The sequence below is a fragment of the Diabrotica virgifera genome, chromosome 9 (genome assembly GCF_917563875.1).
Source record: "Diabrotica virgifera virgifera chromosome 9, PGI_DIABVI_V3a".
NCBI classification, from domain to species: Eukaryota; Metazoa; Arthropoda; class Insecta; order Coleoptera; family Chrysomelidae; genus Diabrotica; species Diabrotica virgifera.
Window position 1 is genome coordinate 154,193,734 of NC_065451.1, and position 24,052 is coordinate 154,217,785.

General features: G+C 33.1%; 1 protein-coding gene across 2 annotated transcripts in view; it reads left to right on the top strand.

Moving 5' to 3' along the window:
* Positions 1-24,052, top strand: part of LOC126892253 (zinc finger protein 271-like) — a 129,591-nt gene that overhangs the window by 76,154 nt on the left and 29,385 nt on the right. The window contains exons 1-3 of one of the 2 annotated variants that reach the window (XM_050661748.1): positions 7,322-7,603; positions 7,680-8,323; positions 15,792-16,109. The exons of the other annotated variant lie outside the window; for it this stretch is intronic. Coding sequence (XP_050517705.1) covers positions 15,827-16,109 — 283 coding nt within the window. The 5' untranslated portion in view covers positions 7,322-7,603; positions 7,680-8,323; positions 15,792-15,826. Of the gene's footprint in view, positions 1-7,321; positions 7,604-7,679; positions 8,324-15,791; positions 16,110-24,052 lie in introns of those variants that run through there. 2 annotated transcript variants of the gene reach the window in all.

The following is a 24,052-nucleotide window of genomic DNA, read 5'->3' on the forward strand; positions in this document are numbered from 1 at the left end:
TAACAAGTTCAACTCCCTGTATAAATAAAAATAAGCAAAACAACAATGGTTTATTAATGCCATATTTTTTAACGTATTTTCAAAATTTTCAAGAATTGTCGATATTGCTAATTTTCTTTATATCAAATGCAGGGTGAGTCAAAACGCAAGTACATTATTTTCTCAGTAATTTTAAATGGAACACCCTGTATTTTATATCACTATTAAAAAGTACCATTACCGTACTTTAATTTTTAGATAACATTCCCTATGTCTAGTTTTCGAGATATTTTCATTTTTCAATGGACCAGTAGCGTGGCCACCCAAATCACCAGAATTTAATAAACTGGACTGATTTTTTTGGGGTTACGGTAATAATGAAGTTTATAAAATACCTCCAACAACAAGGGATGAGATGAAAAATAGAATACAAAGTGTATTTCGATGTGTTAATTTACAAATGCTCCGTAGAGTAAGTAGCTCATTCAATGATCGTTTTTAGGCGTACATAAATGTGTTAGGAGATAATTTTGAACACCTTATGTAATTAAATATTAAAAATATTTTATTAAAAGTAGCTTCTAATTTTTTCAAACATGTTTTTTTTGCAAAATGTATTACTGATAAATTATGTTTCGTTCTTTATTTGTTACATTGTTACATTTACATACAAAAGTAGTGTTTAATTGTCTTCACAAGATTTTGTATTTTATGTTTGTGTGTCTTTTTGTAAAATTTATTACTAATTTTCTTTGTTTATTTGTTGCATTTACATAAAAAGATAGTTTTTAATTGTTTCAAAAATGTTGCATGTAGTGGTTGTGTTTTTGTTTGTAAAATGTATTAGGTACTAATAAATTATTTTTATTTCTTTATTTGCTACAGTGTTACATTGATTACCGTATTGATAATCGGTAATCTTCAATTGTCAATTCAGTCATGCCTTACTTAAAATTTAGATAAATTTAAACACCTAAAATGCTCTGAAAAATGGAAATATCTCGAAAACTAATAAATTTGGGCATAGGGAATGTTATATAAAAATTAAAGTACGTTAATGTTACTTTTCAATAATGATATAAAATACAGGGTGTTCCATTTAACATTACTGAGAAAATAATGTACCTGCGTTTTGACTCGCCCTGTATTTGATATAAAGAAAATTAGCAATATCAATAATTCTTAAAAATTTTGACAATAAAAAAAATATGGCATTAATAAACCATTGCTGTTGTGCTTATTTTTATTTATACAGGGAGTTGAACTTGTTACGATTTTCATACAAAATTGGTTATAACTTTGTAAATACCCGGTATAACATTACAAACCTTTATATTTTTGTGATGGAGAAGTTAACAGGATTTCGAATATAAAATAAAATATAGGGTGTTCCATAAAAAAAACATAAGTTAGGTCTGCCACTGTGTTATCGAACACCCTGTAACATTCTAACTAATTTTGTAATGTGAAGCTGAAAGGTAGCTAAAATTTTTGTTATTAACTTTTATTGCTGTCTATTACTATAGCGGAGCTATTGAGCGTCACCCTATTAATCAATCACCCTATATACCTTATAAAAGATGATGGTTAAAAATACCTTAAAGATGATCCGACGTCTACATCACCGTATATGACGAACGCAAACTCATGATGCACGTGTGTGAATGTCACAGTGTGACAGTCAAGCATGATGCACACGAATGCATAACAGTATTGAAGGCAAAGGGTTAAGCGATGTATTTCAGCAACTACCTACACCAGGGAAATAAGGCAAAAATATACCATGTTCGGGACACTTGAGCAGCCAGGTTGCAAATGGGTTTTTTGGATACTATATACCTAATAAATTATAAATACAAAAATGCCCGTCACAGTTTGGACGAGAAATTTAGTTATTAATAAATAATTTTTCGTTTAAATCGCTAAAGGTAAAAATGGGGTAATTAAATGTCTTATTTATAATATTTTTCTTGTAGTAGATGAGCCAAGGTTTAAAATAGCGTTTTTTGAATTTTGGTCCGATTATTTGTTGCTTCGGATATTGCAAAATAAAACTAAAATTTCGAAAATAAAAAAGTTGCTATAACTTTTGCGAAAATGAATTTAGGACTTTCATATTGCATGAAAAGTTGAGACAAACAGTCCATACAATGCACAAACATTTTTAAGACGATGCGTCAATTAGTTTAAATTTTATTCAATTTGTTTATCCCAAAGAGCTTTTTTTGAAATGTTATTGTTCATAAAATAATAATGATACAGCAATTCTGTGAAAACAACATGAAAGAGGAATAGTCATATTTTCAACGCATTTAAAAAAATCATTAAAAAGTAATTTTTATCACTCAGAAAACATTTTGCTAAAATAGAGTCATTTTTGACTTATAAACAATTTGAATAACTTTGTTAATATTGACTGTAGGCTAAAACTACAATGGAATTTGAAAAACTGGTATTTTTATACAAATTTTCAAAGAAAAACTTTTGGTCTAGGTTAATTACGATCAAAGTTAGCCACTTTTTTTATTTAATTGACGGCTACTTTGTTTACAACAATTAAGCAACCTAACTAGAGCCATTTTGAAGTTGAAGATATATAGGTTATGTGTAAAAATTTGAGTAAACTTTGAACCTCAACAGAGTGGTTATTAAAGCTTTAAAAATGGCGTCCGAACGGAATTAATTCATGGTCGGTGGAGGGGAATTACTAAAATACGTGCACTCAAAAAATGAAACTGATTCTGCAAACATATGCTGCGATTAATATCGCTGGAACTTGTTGATGGGTTTTGATCATAATTTTTTTAATTTGTATGTACTCGTAGTTTTATAGAGTACGTTATGTATACATAACCCCACCTAACATTACAAAATGTTAGGGGGAACTCCCCTTATCACTCAGGGATATGAAAAATAGATTACGACCGATTCTAATACCTACCGAATATACATATATAATTTTATAAAAATCGGTCAAGCAGTCTCGGTGGAGTATGGAAACTAACAGCTTGTTTACATGGGGGCGGTTTGCCAGCGTTTGACGCCGCGGTTAGCCGACGTTTGCATCGTACACATGAGAGCGATTGACTGGCGGTCTCATTCCTCCCCTAGTAAACTTACAACCGCCGCGATTTGACGACGGAAATGTTGCATATGTTCGATTCCATTTGTTTCTTGGCAACTCGAACCGCGGCGGTTGGGTTTTTCAGGTAAACCGCGGCGTCAAACGTTGGCAAACCGCCCAAGTGAACCAAGCGTTACACTGTGGCAGGAGAATTTTATAGATGTAAATATATAGATGCTATTAATAAATAGGGATTGGTGATAGAACAGTGAAAATTAGGGGTTGTATGTATTTTTTAATTCTACATCATATAAAATTAAGGTAGATAATTTTGTCCAAAAAAATTTAAAAAAATGTCAGGGGGGCGACCCCATTATAACTTATGGGTATAAAAAATAGATTAAAACCTCTTCAACGTCCTACAGGATAAACGTGTAAAATTTTATAAAAATCGGCCAAACCGTTTCGGACTAGTAAGGTAACTAACACTGTTACAGGAGAATTTGATGTATATAGAAGTAACTGCGAATTAAATAATAAAAGTGGTTAACTTTGAACCTAATTAACCTAGGCAAAAAGTTTTTTTTATGAAAATTCGTATAAAAATACCAGCTTTTGAAATCCTAAAGTAGATTTACACTATAGTGAATATTAACAAAGTTATTCAAATTGTTTAGAAGCCAATAATGACTCTATTTTACTAAACTTTTTTCGGAGTGACAAAAACGACTTTTATTTGATTTTTTTCAATACTTTAAAAATATAACTATTATTCTTACATGTGGTTTCCACATAATTGCTATGTCATTATTTTCTGAATAATAACATTGCGAAAAAAAGCTCTTTGCGATAAACAAATTGAATAAAATTTAAACTAATTGACAAATCGTCTTAAAACCGTTTGTGTATATTATATGGAATGTTTCACTTAACTTTTCGTGCAATATGAAAGTCTTAAGGCCATTTTCGTAAAAGTTATAGCATATTTTTTATTTTTGAAATTTTAGTCTTATTTTGCACTTTCCGAAACAAAAAAGGATCCGACCAAAATTCAAAAATTGTCATTTTAAACCTTGGCTCATCTACAAAAATAAGAATATTATAAATAAGATATTTAATTACCCTATTTTTACCTGTAGCGGTTTAAACGAAAAAACTGCCATTTTTGACCCTTATTTTTTAATAACTAAGTTTCTCGTCCGAACTGTGACGGGCATTTTTGTATTTATAATGTATTAGGTATACAGTACCCAAAAAATCCATTTGCAACCTGGCTGCTCAAGTGTCCCGACAAAAACCTTATTTCTCTGGACTAACCTGTTAAAAGATTATAGATTAAAAATGTGAGATTGCACACTGGAAAAAATCTGTATGAAGTTTGTTTTAAAATAATTTTTCCTATAACAATAATTTGAAAAAACATTTGAAGCAGCGCAGCGTACATATTCAGCAATATGAGCAAAATCAAAGATCCAAGACAAATTATGTTTTATCACAGAAATCATCGCATTCATAGATCATTTAACAATTCGTCGCGATTTTTAGATTTGATATGTGAAAAAGTGTTTTGAAAAGCATTTGAAAGTTATCAAAACTTGTAATTTATAAACAATAAATACGTTTCAGCAATAAACTTATTTCATTAGATATCTCAAAACTTTACCACAACCTAATTTAAAAAATACCTTTAAAAAACCAAAAAAACAAAATGTGTCAATAAGTATGTATAGCTCTACTCAGTTCACTTGGGCAACACATGGTTCCATCAAGATGGTGCTATGCTACCCACAGCGAACACTTCAATAATGCCCTGACGGAAATGTTTCCAGATACACTAATTTCACAAAATTGTGATATCAATTATGCGCCAAGATCTCGAGACCTTACTCCTTTAGGTAAATACCAAATAGGTCTTTTTTAGGTAAATACCACATTTCAGCACTGCAACGCTTCATCGATGACGATGGTGTTACCAACACCGTCCCTATTCGTCCCATCCGGAGGAGAGGACGCCCGACTTTGGCAGCAGTTTCTGCCCCATCGACTGACAACGGTGTAGTTCCGGATACCGTTGAACCTGAATCGCACATATGTGATGTGCAACCCACGAGCGACGAAAATACTAATCCGTTGCCGATTTTGGCATCTTCCGATGCCCTAGAAAGTGCTAGCCAGCACCAACTCGTGCCTTCGTCCAGGCCAACTCATCGAAGACGTCCGCCTCGCCGTTTTAGAGACGAGGAAGAGTTCAATCTGATCTTGGACCGCCACACGAGACGTAGCGGCGATCCAAAGGGGGAGGATGTAACGAGCCGGCCCTGTGCCACTACGGCCGAGTTACGAAACGACGACCTTGAAGAATCGAATGTTCATTCGATCCAAATCGAGGAGACGGCGCGCCTGAACAAGGAGACACAAGATGACGATACGAATCGGGGCGTGGGAAAAGACGTTGATTTATTGTTGTATTTCTTCATATTATTGTAGCAACTATTGTTAATCACGGAATAAATGTGGTGTAAATCGACAGGTAGTGCGTTTTACCTATAAATCCTTCTCCCTACCCGCCATTCGCTACTGCTCCTTTCTCGCCTCCTGGCGTCCATAAATTATCACATGAACCCGTATCCCTTTCACCCGTAATATCCTTACAATTTTTATATTTCACTTGTCACCGTGATGTGTAATTATGTATATCCGAAACGTCAATAACAAGCGCCTCGATAGCTTGGTTGGTAGAACATTCGATCAGATATCAAGAGATCGCGAGATAGCGGGTTCAAATCCCGGACAATTCATTTTTTTTTAATTTGTTTTTGTCATTGTTAAGTTTTGGTTAATTTTTGGTAATTATTGTTAATTTTTTGTATTGTAACTGTTAAGTATATTTATTTCGTTGAAATTATAATAGTAGAAGTATAACGTGCGTACAAAGTACACACACATTTTTTATTAAGCAAACTCCAATTATTTTTCAGTTTTTTACCTATCCTAGTGATGTATAAAATTGTATCAAAAAGCGAAAAAAAAGCAAAAAAATGAGGTTTTTTATTTTTAAAAGTACGTTTCACCAATTTAAAAAATATGAAAAATATTCAGGGTGCAACAATATGCAAAAGTACACGTAATATATTTTTTTCGTGATAACGAATATCTTAGTTATTTTTATACTCATTCTCTAGGTGGGTCACGTGACCACCTAGGGGGCTAAAAATTTCAGAAAGTGAGTTTCTCTATATGTGCTAAACGGTGACCTACATGGAAGTCGAATCGATTTATGGGCATCATTTATTGCATCGATTTATTTTCATCATCTTACCCGGCTAGGCCCTTTCTAATGAAGCTTTAATAGCCAGCTTAATCCTAAACTCTCTTACTACCAATACGTTACCTTAATACCAATTTTAATAAACCTGAAACTCATCAAATTTTAAATTAAGACGCACCCACCTATCAATCTCACAGTTAAAAATTAGGCTGTTGATTCAACTGTAGTCTGATTTCTGTCTATGAGTTTGGTACAAAGACTTTTACACAAATCCCGAAATCCGGTATTTTATTAAGAGAAGGTTCTTTTCTTGGAAAATTGTTAAAAACACCAACAGAATGCATATAAAATGTATGTAAACAACCACAATCTATAGGACCTCTACGCACCATTGCCAAATGTGTTCTGGATTTACGGTCGAGAGGCAGAGAATAGGGCTTTTCATCAATTGTCATTTGTTTCGAGCTTCTGTCATGTGTCACATAATATTAATATATCTACGTCATACGTCTTTGGTTTGTATCATTGTAAAATACCAATAACGTATGACGTAGATATATTAATATTATGTGACACATGACAGAAGCTCGAAACAAATGACTGTGAATGAAAAGCCCTATTTCACAGATTCAAATGTCACTGTCGCCACGACACCTCTGTCGTCTGTGACTGTGAGACTGTGACATAGAGTTAAATATTAGCATAGAGAGAGTGTCATTCAGAGCGAAGTGACGACACCATCTTTTTTATTTGGATTAGTGCTGTTTCACTCTTACGCATAGTAAAGCTGCTACAGTTGTCCTCCTCTTCCGTGCCTATATTCACACTGAATGTCATTATAGATTCTCGATACAATGTGTTAGAAGGAGATGCAGCAAACCAGTCCCTGAGATCTTGTCGTCAGGAAGCGCGGAAGGTAGGCTCCCTCTATGTTAATATATACCTCTATGGACTGTGAGCATGAGCATGTGGAATGACATTTGACATTTGGTTTTGTTTTTGTTTATACAAATCATGCCCCGCTCACTCTAATAAAAAACATGTAATCGTATTTATTTTCCTTCCATTTAGTCAGAGGCGCTGATGTCGGCATTGTGATTGGTGGAACGTGACTTTTGACAAATCCTGCGCTATCTGTGAATCTGTAATCTGTGTTCGTGTTCGTTCGTTCGTTGTCGTTCACTTATTTTATATGGTCGGTTATGTGATGTGTTTGTGTCACCATAAAAAGCTGATATTCAGTCGTGTTTTTTGATATTTTTGTTATTTCATAATCGAGTACCTTTTTAAAGGTAAGTTTTTCTGATTGTAGGTACTGTTTATCCAACAGTTTTAAAATACACATTTTATTTCGCGTTTTGTTGTTAGGTCTAATGGCTCCGTTCAGCTGTTGTGTGCAGACGGTGAAAAAATTCGACAAGTAAACATTTATTCAATCCAAATTACTCATATTTCTATGTAAAATGTCACATTATTGTATAAATAAATAAGTAAGAAACAAAAGTTGTTTGTGTTTTACCTTTATTGTCCACTTGAATAAATAAAATATTAAATATTGGAAGTACCGTATGGAGGCTATGATGTACCTAGTATGGAGGCTAGATTATGCCACTCTTCCTATCCAATCAACAGCAAGAACGTTTAAAATTTCACACCTATCATGTCGAAGCTACAGACCACTTATGTGGAGGTCAGATTTATAGTATCCTTCCATTTAACCAGGTGCTGAGATGGCGCTGAAATACGTGACATATTTTTTGAAGGGTAAGATCGCATTCTACCAAATCACACAACACTTTTTTCTATGATACAAATTAAATAATTTTTATGGGAATGGTCATAGTATAAAACTTATTTCAAAAACAGAAAAATGTAGATTATCTAATAAAAAGACCATTACATAATTTGTTTTATATGCATTTATGTTTTATATGCATTGGTTATTTGCCCAATTAATTCCGTGGTCCATATTTACCTTTTAGTTGGTTTGGATTATTAAACAAAAAAATAAGGTAATGCACATTTTTTTTATTGCCTTTAGGATTAGACCATGCGGCCAGAAACAAAGTAAATAGTACATACATAAACATAATATATCTTATCTAAACTATAATTAGTAATCAAGTCTGACCAACCTTTTTGTTAAGAATAGATATAATAAACATTATTTTCAAAGTGAATTTTTGTTAAATTAATCTTAATAAAAATTTTGGGATAAGGACAAGGGTCACACTTTTCTCATCCAAGGGTTTTTCTTAGCATTTTTTATTAATTATTGATTACCTATATATCCAGCCCACACGGTAAGGCAAGCATGTAGGCAATCAAAAGGAAAGACATTTAAGGTTACAAGCCTAATCTAGTCATTCTATGACTTAATTTTACAGTCATATAGGAAAACAAAATAAAATCAAAAATATGTTTATCACCCAGTGCCAAAAGATACATAACATTATAGGGACCGTAAACGTTTAACTTAAATTTTTTGTAAGAATGTCCTGCTGATGTGTGTACTTCTTACAATTAAAAAATATATGATCCAAGTCCGCTGTTTCATTGCAAATATCACAAAGATTGTTATCAATTATTTTTATTTTGTATAAATGTGCAGGATAGCAAGCATGTCCTAATTTGATCCGAGATATGGTTGTTATGGAACTTCTCGGATAATCGTAATTTTTAAACCAATAATTTTTTCGAATGATGAATAAATTTTCTAGCAATGTATATCTTGTGCCTTTTGTCAAAATAAAATGTTTGTATTGTTTAGACCATTTTTTATATAAATTATCCTTAGCAATATTTATTCTCTCATCTAATGTTAATAAGGGTGTAACATCTTCCAACTGTATGCTTTCTTTAGCCGCTTTATCAACTTTTTCATTGAATGTGATACCCGAGTGTGCGTTCACCCACACAAAAATAAATTTTCTAGTTTTTTGCATTTGAGAGAGCCAAGTTTTTATTTTGGCTATATAAGGATGACTATATCGATGGCTTAGTGTGAAAACCTCGTATCTCATTAAATTACAATTTTACAGGAGAGGCAAAAAACTGATTTTATGCATAATATAATCTAAAAACAAAAACCACTGTTACATATTTTAATTTGAGCACATTGAGACAAATATCTGATCTTGGCCCAGAGCTAAAAGTGTTTAAATTGGAAATACAAATATTAACTATGAAAAACACGTAAATATCCTTGCAGTATATAGAGCCTTTGCCCAAGTAACTATGATAACCTCGTATATCTTGATATACTTGTTTTTCATCTCAAATGAGGTTGTGTTTATTACAATGAACTGTCAATACGGATGGAATGGCCATGTCCCATTCAAATAGTGAAGCAAGATTGACATCAACATACAAGAGAGAGGTCCTAGAGAGAGACAGACAAGGTGTTGGAGAATTTGACAGGCCGTGTAATTTGAGTTGCCTATATAAATGAACCCGATTGAATCAGTATTTACAGTTCGTTGAATATTTTAAATTATATTTTAACTTGGCTAAGGCCTAATGCTGATTGGCAGTACATATTTCAAAATTTAACCACTTTTTTGTATGTAGGGGATAAATAGAGTACACAGTGCCATACTTGGTGTTTAAATACTTTTCAGAATTGTTATTTGTATTTATCAAAACAAATACCTACTTTCCTAAAGTATTTGGGAGTTAAATAATTTTAAAACTATTTAAATACTAAATTAGTGACTGTTTTATATAAAGTGAAGAAGTAGTCCTTGATTATGTTTTTATGTTACTTTTATATTTAGAATTTTACTTTTATATTTCCCCGATTTAAGTTGATATAGGCAACTCAAGTTGATTAAAAGTATCTACGAAACTGGTACAGCTTGTGTTCGACTTCATGAAGATACCAAGAAATTTAGAATAGAACGTGGAATTAGACAGGGTGATACTATCTCCCCGAAATTGTTTACAGCTGTTCTTGAATATATGTTCAAGCAAATGGAAGGAGAGGATAATATGGGAATCAATATAAACGGGGAGGATCTGAACCACCTAAGATTTGCCGATGACATCGTTTTAATATCTGATAGAGTTGATAAAGCTACAAAAATGCTGCACACGCTCTATAAAGTGTCAAAAACAATTGGTCTTAAAATTAACACCTCAAAGACAAAATTTATGACCAACCTTGTAGTCAGCGATAAAATTCAGATTGGGAGTCATAGCATCGACCAAGTAATAGCTTACAAATATCTAGGACATGAGATTCGCTTAGGCCGAGATAACCAGACAACTGAAATACAAAGAAGGATAGGTCTTACATGTGCTGCCTTCGGTAGATTAAATAACATTTTCAAGTCTAATATTCCAGTTTGTTTAAAAAGAAAGGTCTTTGACCAGTGTGTTTTGCCGGTTCTTACATATGGTGCAGAAACACTAACTCTGACAAAAAGAACAATAAATAAAATAAGAGTTACACAACGCGCTATGGAAAGATCAATGTTAGGTATTACCATCAGAGATAAAGTACCAAACCTAGAAATAAGAAGAAGAACAGGAGTCACGGAGGCAGTTGAAAGAATAGCCATGGCTAAATGGGCTTGGGCAGGACATGTTGCCAGACTGACGGATGACAGATGGACCAAAAAGATTCTGGAATGGCGACCAAGGCAGGAGGCATATCGAAGCAGAGGACGACCACCGACTAGATGGACGGATGATATCAAGCGCATCACCACAAATTGGATGCAAGAAGCTCAAGATAGAAATAGGTGGAAATTTTTACGGGAGGCCTACGTTCAGCAGTGGACAAATATAGGCTAGTTGATGATGATGATGATGAAGGCAACTCAAATTACACGGCCTGTCAAAGTTTCCACCACCTTGTCTGTCTCTCTCTAGGACCTCTCTCTTGTATCGTGGCTGCATTAGTTGTCTTTGTGCCTATTCCATCCGTATTGACAGTTCATTGGTTTATTATTATTTACTAGGTTTTCATTTTTCATAGCTTATTGCACACCCAGCGCCGGATAATGGGGCGGGCGAGCCGGGCGGTCGCCCGGGGCGCCAAATTTTGAGGGGCGCTAAATTTTGAAAGACGCCGATGTAAAAATAGATTTTTTTTTCATTCATTATTTTTTTGATTTTACATATTATTAACTTTGAACATTTTCCTATGATATTGTTTGAATAATTCTAATATTATTTATAGGAAAAATATTTCTATCTGTTACCAGAATTCATAACTCAAAAAAAGATTAATAGACTAAAACCAAAGCTCACTAATAAATATAATGCAACCTAAGAAATGTTATGGTTTTTATCACTCATACAAAATTAATGCAGACAAATTCTTTTTACGATCTAAGGTTATTCATTTTTTTTGGTCATTTGTCACGTAGGTATCACGTATGCCAACAATTTACTTTAAAAATTAACGAAGATCAAATTTTAAATTATCAACAAAATTATGAATAGTCAGTGATACTATATACCTACTACTGGTGCTAATGGCATGTCGTAAAACTCTTTAGTTAAATAATTTTGTCTTTCTGTAAATTTGCATTATAACACTGCCGCGTGTGTTTTAAAGTGGAATAAAAAAAAGTTTTGTAAAATATTGGTTGTGGAATTAATAAATTTTTATTATTTTTCCGTTACATAAATTTCGGTAAGTAGAGCTATCCACGTAATATAAAAAAAGAATAATTAAATTTATGATAGGAAATCATAATATTAACTTATTGCACATGAGGTCATGAGGTAAACGACGAGAATTTTGAACATTTGAAGTGATTTTTTAAAATTATTATTCTCATCGGTCTTGGTAATTAAATTTACCTATTCTTTCATTTTAAAGTGATTTATTTCTTCATTTAAAAATTTTTTCTAACAATCTGGTTACGTATGAATTAGGAATGACAAGTTCTTCTTCATATAAATGTATAAAAACCTATTTTGAATCCTTTGTAAGCGTTAAGATGTTTAATTTTTTGCATAAAAACCGGCACGTCGTATGAAAAAAAGGGTACATTTTTTGTTACAAATTGAACGAGGAATTCCAAAATGATCTTTTATTTGAAACATCATTAAATCCTTAGTTTGTTAGAAAAATTACAACACCTCGTTTCTCGGAAACAAAACATTTGCGGACATAAGTTTATACAACAAACTGGCATAATTTTTCCATGCAGAATTATCCCTCAAAGTTTGTCGCGATTATTTAGAAACACCCTGTATCCTTTCTAATTTCCACAGTTTTCAGTGTATTCCTTCACTCAACCGTTCTCTCCAGTTCTTTCTGTTTTGTCAGTCCCCTTCTTCCTGCAGATTTCTTCTTTCCATTGCTTCGTCCACTTCACCTTTCTATCGGGCACCACTCTGTTATTCTGTTGATCCAACGTTTTTTGTCTGCTTTTCTTCTTTTCCGTACCAGGTTAATTCCTTCTGTTCTATGTAGTCTATTATATCTGAGTTCATTTCCATTCTTTTCTTAATCTCTTTGTTATTTATTCTATCTCTTTTTGTTGCTCTTAGCTTTAGCTGTTACTCACAGCTTTTCCTTAGGAATTCCATCTCTGTTGCTCTTATTTTGTTTTTGGTTTTCTTATTTATTATAAAATTTTCACACCCATAAGTCAGGATACTTCTTGTAATGGTGTGATATATTCTTCTTTTTGTTTTTATACTGATGTTCTTGTCCAACAATACCGGATTAATTTTCAAAATTTTCATATGCAATCTTTTGTTTGTCCTAGTCTATGTTTAATATTATCTTCTTCAGTTGTTCCTTTGTTTAATATTATGAAACCTAAATACTTGTACTTGTTTGTTCCTTTGATTTGTTTACCTACGTCTATTTCCAGCCTATTCTTTTGTTACTGGTATACCCATTCTTTCGCACTTTCTTCTCCATGGTTTCAGGGTTTTCTCCAGGAATATTTAAAATAGGAGAGGGGATATGGAACAGCCCTGTAGCAGTCCATTTTTCGTCTTAAATGGACTGCATATTCTATTGCCCGTTTTGATAGCTACTTTGTTCTCCTTGAGTTCCTTTGTTCCTCCTTTGTTCTCCTGATAACCATAGTTCTAGGTATCAATGCATAGGCCTACTCATTATATAATAAAACAATGAATGATTTTCAATTGAATTTAGATGATTGCAGAGGCCAAGGATATGACAACGGCTCTAACATGAAGGGAAGAAATAAAGGTGTACAAGCTCGTGTTTGCAAAGAATATCCTCCTTATTTTTTATGCTATGTGGATCCCACTCACTCAATTTGCTCATTGGGGATGCATATTGTGCACTTGTAGTGCGCACAATCAACATTTTTGTTTGGTATTGTAAAGTAAAAGTACAACGTTATACATTTTTTCTGTTTGTTGGCAATGTGCATTTATCTTATCTTTTGTCTCGCTCCTTCGTTGCTTGAATTTCAAATGCGCTCGTTACGCTACGCCATATGTTGCATCAGCTATAAATAATAACTGACTATCAATTGTACTATTTTTTGATTAAATACATTGTTACATAGTTCTTTATAATGAAATTTTGATTTTTTGCCTTTTTTACTATTTTTTTATATTGCAGTACATAATATTTCGTATGAAAGGGCGCCAAATTTTGTTTTGCCCGGGGCGCTCAAAACCCTAGAACCGGCCCTGTGCACACCTCCAAATACTAGGTCGATACAATACAAATCTTTTGATTTAAGGTTCATAAAATGTTCCTACATGCCGGACTACCTTTTGTTGTTCACAAAAAACATTTCTGCAAGTCGAATCTCACAAACAAACACTCCAAATTAAGTACCAAATTCTTGGTTATAAATATATGTGGTATTCACACTAAATCAAGAGAGCAATTATTGATATACGTGGTTTCTTTTTTCAACTGTAGAAAATAGTCTAGTGTATTTGGAATTTTTCTAACAGTTGTAAATCTTGAGATACAAGGTTTTCAAACTAAAACCACCAAAATGTCATTTTCGAAAAAAAAAAATGAGATACGAAGTTTTCACACTAAGCCATCGATATGCGGAGTTGATTTGTAAATGTGATTGTAACCTATTTAAAACCGAAAGTTAATCAGAAAAAATTATGAAGTATGAAATGTTATTTTCCATTATAAATTCTATAGCTTTCAAAATAGCAAATTTCATATTAATGCACATTAACCCATTAACGCCCAAGTTTTTTTTTATTTAAAAATCTTTACTTTTAGGGTTAATTTGATGAAAATGTTAATAATTTAATCCAAAAAACAAGATTTTCGGTCTCCTGTCTTTAAAAAAAATATATATGGTGTTACCATATGGTAACGCTGGGCGCTTAAGGAATTTTTAGGATCGTTGAAACCAAAATTTTAATTTTTTTTTAAATATTTATTTGAGAATATTTTCATCGTCTGGTGTGGTATCCTATACAACAATTAACACACAAACCAACGTTGCATTTTTTACACATTGTTCGTTTGTTCGTCCAGATGTTGTACATCTTTCTCCAGCACATCGCCTTCTACTGCTTGATGTAACAAATGGTCGAAGCGATCAAAACGAAGATCTGGCAAGTTCTGTCTATGTAGACTAGGTCTTCCTGTATATAAGGGACTACTTCCATATCTTGCGAGAAGAACTTGGGCCAATTCTCTACTAAACGATAGCAAGGATATATTTTTTTTATTTTTTTATATATAAATGCCATGAATTATGGACTGCAACATCCAGTAACCATTTTACAATTTGACAGTACCATTTTTTACTGCAAATTGCTACTAGGTAGGTTAAAACACCTTGATCCATCCAGTCGGTACCCACCGTATTTTGTTGTATTCAGCAATATAGTGAATCCGACTTACTTGAATGTGGCCTTTTTCTTCATGAGAAAATCTTTTTCCCGTGCCCAATGCTGAACCATCACAACTCGTAGATGCTATTGTAACAACAGAGTTATCTTTTCATCGCACCAGTAACACTATCGCTTCTGCTAACAAAAATCCACATCTGAAAAAAAAAATAAGATTATTACTCCGTAAGCGCCCACCGCAACCATATGGTAACGGCGTACTTTGACTATTCCTACCGAATTCGCTACATTTAATTGTTGATAAAATACAACAATTTATAATAAGTTGGGGTATAATAAACTTAGTTTTTTTTTAAATATGCAAATATAGTTACTAGAAGACTATCAAAAATTGCTTACGCAAAACGGACGTCCATCTTTTTCTATAAATTTAAACCACACTGTTATATGATTATCTCTCGACGGTTGAGAAAAGGCTAAAATACGAATCCGTTACGTTTTATGGGTGCCTGAAGTATTCCTAGAAACGATAGTTCTCAAAATATGTGGCTGACTAATTCCATGGGCATACCGCAGAATTTTTAAAAATCATGTGTTTTACGTTACCATATGGTAACGCTGGGCGCTAATGGGTTAATATGACGAATATAAACTGTATTCATTAATATACACAAATTAATTTAAACCATTAATTTTCAGCTTATTTTATTAGTAAACATAACATTTGGAATTCCATGAATAAAATGGAAAGAAAAGAGGAAAACGAAGATACACTAAAAAATATCAAGGTTGAGGTTGTTGAGAATAATAGTATTGTTGTCAAGCCTGAATATGTCAAAGACTATGGAGATGGGGATTGTGATAATAGTTTGGGCCAAATTAAAACAGAAATATCAGTTGAAGATATGACATTTGAACAAAACCAAGATGATTTAAAAAGATTCCAGCATTTTAATAGTGATGTTGATAATATAAAACTAGAGCCTACTGCTAAAGGAAATCAAAGCAGTGAGCATGGTATGTATGTTTACAATTCAAAAGGTTGTGCAATTAATTATACAATAGACTCCCTCTATAACAAGAACTGAAATGGCATACTAATCACCTCGTTATAAGTGGATCTCGTTATATTAGACAACAATAATATTGTGCATACCACCCCTACTGAAATGTTTTGATGCCTCTTACATAGTTTATTAGGTGATGATGGTCGACTTCAACAATGAAACTTGGCCATCGCAAATTGTAAATTTCCAACAATATTGAATATTGGTTGATAGATAAATAAGAAGGAAGAAGTTTATTGCAGGCAGTGGAATTTATTACAACACTGGCCTTGGTAAGCAGATGTTTGGCATTTCTGTAGACAGGCAGTTGGGGTATTTATTTATAGCCATCACCACGCCAAAAACGGGTAAAGAAACATATTCTTTGATTTCATTTTTTCTCATTATAACCAAATATGCCTCGTTATAGAGGTGTTATAGTTTAATAGAAATTTCATGGGACATCTAGTGTACCTCGTTTTAAGCAAAACCTTGTAATACCTGTGTTCGTTATAGAGAGAGTCTACTGTAATAGTTTCTTTATGCTATGCTGGAACAACCTAAGCACCAAAACAAATTTTGTTAATACTTTGGAAGACTCTTGAAATATGGCTTCTGAATAAATGTTAAATAAAAGAGGGGAAAGCACACATCCCTTTCAAACACCTCTTCTTATACGTATGGGCTTGGATATAAAATTGACTATTTCTAATTGTGCCGTTTGATACCTTCAATGCACCTTATGTCGTTTTGATCTATATCAAGTTTTTTGATGATCTTGTGTTGGAAACAATCAAATCCTTTTTTGTTATCTAAAATACACAGGAACACATCCTTCCTCTGATTGTAACAATTTTGGACCAGCACCTATGTTGCTACTATTGCTTCTCTTGTTCCATCACTGATGTCCCATTCACATTCTTTGTATAATCTTTGATGTACTATTTTAAGAACATATTTAAAGTGTGACTCATCACGCTGATGAGTCCGTGATCCTCACATCTTTTTGCAATGGCTTTCTTGGGTAAGGGAATAAATGTAGAGCGTAACCACTGTTGAGAATAGCAACCAGTTTCATAAATAAAATTAAACATTTTATGTAGTGCTGAAATTCCCCTTTCATCCAGTGGTTTGAGTAGTTCTGAAGGGATTTTATCTGGTCCAGGTGAATTATTGTTTTTTGAATTCAATATTGCATTTTCTATCTCCTCTTTAGTGATTGAAGGGCCAGTCAGCTGGTCGTCTGTGTAAACTTCACTCATGGGTCTTTCATCATGGAATAGGAGCTCCTGGATATAGTTTTCCCATATATTGTCGCCTCAAAGCAACAGTAGGATATGTACATATCCTACTGTTGCACTAGTGCACCGATCAACCAGTTAAGTCATATGGGACTGATGCGATGTGTATGGTATATACGCCTATACGGTGCACTAGTGCAACAGTAGGATATGTACATATCCTACTGTTGCTTTGAGGCGACGGTATCTAGTTTCTCCTTTTCACCCAGCACTATCAGGTTATCCTGATTAACTATGGTAGTTGGTTTTCATTTTCTGTATATTCCAGCAGTCTCCTTAAGCTTTTTATGTAAATTAAGGTCGTCATGCTGTCTTTGTAAATGTTCTAGATTCTAGATCGATACATTATTGCTTTAAGCCATTCATTTTTTTCCTATTCCAATCTTTGCTCTTATTTGCCTGTTAATGTTTTTATACATATTACTGCCATCTTGGTCATTCTTGTGTCATCGTCGTTCATCTGTTAGTAATAGTATTTCTTCTGTCATCCATTTTTGCTTCTTGTTCTTTGGTTTGTACACTAAGTTGTTTTTCATGATGTCTGTTACAGCATTTGTAATCATATTCCATGTTGGTGTTAAATCTTCGGCAATGTTTGCCATCAATATTTGAATTTGTGTGTTATTTCATTTATCATTGGGTCGTTCAGTTTATCCAATGCTATCTGTTGTTGAGTTTCAGGCTTGTTCTTGCATGAAAGAGCGATCTTTATGACAGCCACTAACAGTATTTGGTCAGAAGGCACATCTGCTCCATGATATATGCAAGCTCTTTTAAAAGTTATGCTGAATCTACTTTTGATAAGAATGAAGTCTATCTGATTTCTTATTACGTTCTGAGCTCTATCGGCTGGAGATTTTTAAGTATAAAGCCGATGGGTGTCCACAGTTATGTTGATTAGTCCACAGTACATCATCCTTTTTGGAAGATGATTACAAAAGTCTTAATTATCTTAACTGCTTCGTTTGAGCGAGTCTACCACTTTCTGAAAAATTTTAGAGTGCAGGTTGGACGCGTTTTTGTGTCCTGCGTCATTAACATATTTGTCAGACAAGAGATCGACAATCTTTATTAATTAAATATAAGTACTTTAAATTATGTACACTGGAAAATTCTCTTTGTTTCAATACTCACATCATCAATGTCATTCAAACATCTATGAAAATGCTGAGTTTTGTAAAAAGAACAACTCGTGATTTTACAAACATATCCAGTATTAGAGTTCTTTACCTCTCCTTGTCAGGTCTCACCTCGAGTATTGTTCTTCAGTGTGGTCCCCACACTACTTGGTCTACATTAGGAAACTTGAACAAGTCCAAAATAGTTTCTTCCCTTACATTGCTTTTAAGCTTCATACCTATCAAGATTACACTGTATGGCAGCAACAACTCTAGGTCCCCTCTCTTGCAAGCCGGAGAAAACAAAGGGACCTTTTGCTATTATTCAAGATCTTAAAATGGTATATGTAGTTGTTCTCAACTACTTAAGGTGATACAGTAGCGATCAACAGGTAGCCAAAACGCGTTCCAAGATTGCGGCTGTAATTTTGAATATTTTTTCGAGATATTTGGCACACGTATTCGCAATATAATAAAGAATGGCGGTACAGAGCCCAATTTGAAAAATATATCAATATGTGGAAATTACTCTGTAATTAAATACAATATTAAAAAAACGAGCCTGTACCGCCATTAAGAAGAACAAAAAAATACACTTTCTTCAAATAAACTTTTTTATCCGATGCCTAGATTTTGTGTCATTTTGGAACTACTAATGAAATAAAAAATTTTAGTAGTTCCAAAATGACACAAAATCTAGGCATCGGATAAAAAAGTTTATTTAAAGAAAGTGTATTTTTTTGTTCTTCTTAATGGCGGTACAGGCTCGTTTTTTTTTAACATTGTATTTAATTACAGAGTAATTTCCACATATTAATATATTTTTCAAATTGGGCTCTGTACCGCCATTCTTTATTATATTACGAATAAGTGTGCAAAATATTTCGAATATCTCGAAAAAATATTCAAAATTACAGCCGCAATCTTGGAACGCGTTTTCGCTACCTGTTGATCGCTACTGTTTCCTCTTAATAAGATCGCACTGTTTGTACCACCTCGCACCACTAGACAAGTCCGAACATTTTATGTACCATTTCATAGGTTTAATTATTCACTTTTTCGTTCGTACCCAGAGTCTTGAATTTAGCAAACTCCCTTTACAATTTACAACTGTTGAACAACTCCATCAGTCGTTTTAAAAGCAATTTACATCGGATCAATATTTGAGTGAAACGTCTGTAATTGGTTAACTTGTTTTTATGATACTATTTCCTATTACATATTTACTTCTATATTATATTTATATTTCTGTATGTCTGTTTTTTATATTATATTATGTTACTGTTTTTATCTGTACACTATGTATTAATGTAACACTTTATGTTTAATTAAAAAATGTAATGTTTATAGAATTGGGCTTTCCCGTAAAATAAATAAATAAATTGAAAATTAAGAGTTTTGTATTATCAAAACTACGGCGCTAGTGACATCTTGCAGGTGTCGGACTCTACGATTTTGTTATTACAAAACTCATAATTTTCAATTTAAAGTACTTATAATTAGGAAAACAACGAAAAGTCCTAGATACAAAGTTTGCTACTTTTTAAACAATTAGAATAATTGAAATAAAAATATAATAAACAATATTTTAAATCTAAGACTTTTCGTTAATAAACTGCTTTCTGGCTGCATCCCGTATCTCCGGATTTTAAAATATATAATCACAGAGACGACGAAAATAGGAGAAAGCAAATAGAGGACACTTAGGCCACGCATTTACCTTCTCTTCGTCTAGGAAAAGGACCGAAAGACATTTTCTAAATACTCAAAACTGAGTAAAAATAGAAAAGATAAAGGCAGTTTTTGTTTATATTCGATTCAGAGTTGGACCACCATCTCCATATAGCTATTTCAGGCATCCTCATGCCTCCTCAGTGAAGCTATGCAGTCACAACTCTGAAAGGAATACAAACAATCTGCCTATTTAAGGGAAACCATCGCGATACAATGATTCCACCTTTTGAGACGCAATCTAGCGACATATCTCGTATTAGATTTAAAATATTGTTTATTATATTTTTATTTCAATTATTCTAATTGTTTAAAAAGTAGTAAACTTTGTATCTAGGACTTTTCGTTGTTTTCCTCGTAATACGAGAGATGTCGCTAGATTGCGTCTCAAAAGGTGGAATCATTGTATCGCGATGGTTTCCCTTAAATAGGCAGATTGGTTGTATTCTTTTTAGAGTTGTGACTGCATAGCTTCACTGAGGAGGCCTGAGGATGCTGAAATAGCTATATGGAGATGGTGGTCCAACTCTGAATCGAATATAAACAAAAACTGCCTTTATCTTTTACTTATAATTAATTAATAAAGATTGTCGATCTGTTGTCTGAACAGCCCCCTTTCGTTAGTATGACAACGTTAATATGTTAATGACGCGGAAACGCGTCCAACATGCACTCTGAAATATTTCAGAAAGTTGTAGACTCGCTTAAACGAAGCAGTTAAGACCATTTATAAGACTTTTGTAATCATCTTCCAAAAAAGGACGATTTACTGTGGGCAACATGTTTCTTTGCCAATTTAAGCAATTGAGGCGTTCTTTGCAAAAACCCCGTCAGTTTTTTTCGGAAATGAACTTACTCCATCTATGGATTGAAGGACTAATTACCTACGTACCTTGCGTAAGAAAATTCCATTAAAACCACAGTAGTCCAAGATATAAGGGACAAAAATATAGGCGATGCCGCATAAACCCCATATGTCAAGCGCAATTTCCTTCAAAACCACAGTTGTTAATGACTATTGGTGTTTTTGCAGGAAACTTTATCGCTTGGCTGTCGGTAGGTTTTTATAGGTTAACGTTCCTTCGAATAGTTGTGTTGTGTGATTTTATAAGTGAACACCATTTTTTCGTTCATTTTTTATTTTGGTTTATTACTATAAATATCGTTTTTCCTATAAATTAATGAAAATTTCCTGCAAAAACCCCACATGTCAAATGAATAAATGTCCTTCATAAAAAAACCAAAGGAAAAAATAATGTTATTTATATTGTAAACTGTGTGTAATCATCAAAATAATAAATCTCTAATTTGAGAATTTCTGTAGACAGTTCAATTAAATAACATTTTTTAAATATCTTCAATGTTGTAAATAATGACAAATGGGGTTTTTGCAAAGAACGCCTCAATTCTTTGATTTCACTATATAGTCTAGGAACCGAAGCTTTTCACCTCGCAATGTTTACAGAATGGATCGATTTGCTTGAAAATTTGAGAATAAGTAGTGGGTAGTCCAAGGATCAAAATCTATATCATGCCGAAAGGCGCTTTTACCATGGGGGTCGTTACCACCCCATCTCGGGGGGTGGCAATTTTTATTATATTTTGACCACAAAAGTTGATAAAGACACTCATTCTAAGCAAAAAATGTTTTATACATTTTTTTTTTTTTGATAAAATTAATAGCTTTCGATTTATTTGCTATCGAAAGAGATAGTTTTATAGATATCAAAAAAATCAATGTTTTTCGGTAAGTATACTCATTTATGATTCACTCAATTTTTGCTGTAGAAAAGTTTTTTTAAAACCAAGTTCTTGGGAACTAAATAACCTACAATTTCATATTTAAACATTTTTTTGTATCTCTGATGCTAATCTTTCTTTTCTGAAGAGAATGGCATTTTTTACCAAAATACAAAAATTCGTTATTTGTTTTTACCTCCAGTTTTTTTAAACTAATCATTCTAATCATGTCTGTCAAACTTCTAGAATCTATTACAAATACATAAATAAAGAAAATAAGGCCAATGACTAGAAACACCGCTAACTTACATTATTATGCTTCCAATTGGATTTCTACTTTTTCTCCAAAAAGTTTATTGATTGTTTAACCGTAACTTTTTTATTTTTTATCTTAGAAAGTTTGGTAAAAAAGAATTTTGTAGATTTTTACAATATCTATAAGACTATTAATATTAAATCTTTTTAAATTCTCAGTCGCAAAAAGAGGCGACTTTGAAAGGGTTGGTAAAGGTGGTTTTTGCATGTTATTACAAGTTTTAATTGTCAATAGCTCACTCAAATTGTGCCGTAGTAAAAATATTTGCAAACAAGGTTCTTGGGAATTAAATAAACTACAATTTCATATTTAAACAGTTTTTCGTATCTCTGATGCTAATCTTTCTATTCTGAAGAAAATGCCATTTTTTTCCAAACTACAAAAATTCGTTATTTGCTTTTAACTCCATTTTTTAAAAAACTAATCATTCTAAGCCGGTCAAACTTCTAGAACCTATTAATAATACATAAGTAAAGAAGACCAAATAAGGCCAATGACTAATTTTAATTATGGTGTTGATTTCCACCCCCAGATGGGGTGGCAATCACACCCATGGTAAAAGCGCCTTTCGGCTTCATATAGATTTTGATCCTTGGACTATCCACTACTTATTCTCAAATTTTCAAGCAAATCGATCCATTCTGTAAAAATTGCGAGGTTTTGTCCTATTTTAAGCTTCATTACTTGGACTAATAAAAGTTTTCCACCTCTTCATCTGCTGCATCTGCAATTGGTGCATAAATATTTATGATGTTGAGATTATTTGGCTTCGCTACAAGTTTATTGCGGCACATATACATATATTTAGTTTTACTTTCATTGATTAGGAGCCTTATCTTCTCTGCTTCCTTCTCGAACCTGACGAAAGTCTCCTCCATTCTTAATATGGTGTTTCCTATTAGATCAATATCATCTGCAAATGCCCACAATAAGCTTGGTCCTTCTCGATAAAATGTAGTCGGTTTTTCGATTCTTGCACTTCTGATTATCTGTTGCAGAGCTAAGTTGAAAAGTTGTGGTGAAAGTCCATCTCCCTGTTTTAGTCCATTGTTTAAGTAGTTCAAATGTCTCCGAGTATTGTTGTTCAACTATCACCTTACATTGTAATCATTTGATGCACATCCATATCAAATTTTTTTGATTGTTTTGACTAGTTCTTTTGGAAATCCAAGTTCCTGCATTGCTGTCCGCAGTCTAATCCTGCATACTCTATCAAATTCCTGTCTAAAATCTATGAACATCTGATGAAGCTGACCCAGCATATTTAATTATCTGCTTTATTTTATTTAGGAGCGTAATTCCCTGGTAGTTAGTACATTGCTTCTTGTTTCCTTTTTTGTGAATTGGAACAATAAACCTGTCTTTCCGTTCATCTGGCATTGTTTCTTCTCAAGGAGGATGCCACAAGAGCCACTGATTTATTCCTGGGGTATAATGATTGTCATCAACCATTATAGGGTAATAAGTTTTTAGCTGTTTTAGTTGTTTTAGGTGAAACCCAGGTAATTGAATTCAGTTGGGATTATACATAACAAATATTTTAGTCCTATAGAAATTAGTACATTGAATCACGGTTTTTGCTTCAAATTTTAAAGAACCTCTTGGATTGATGTGGAATTTGGCATATACATAGGTAACATGTCAAAGAAGAAAAGTGATATTGTGCCGATGTGTGCTTTTACCCTGGGAGTGTTTCACCCCTTCACGG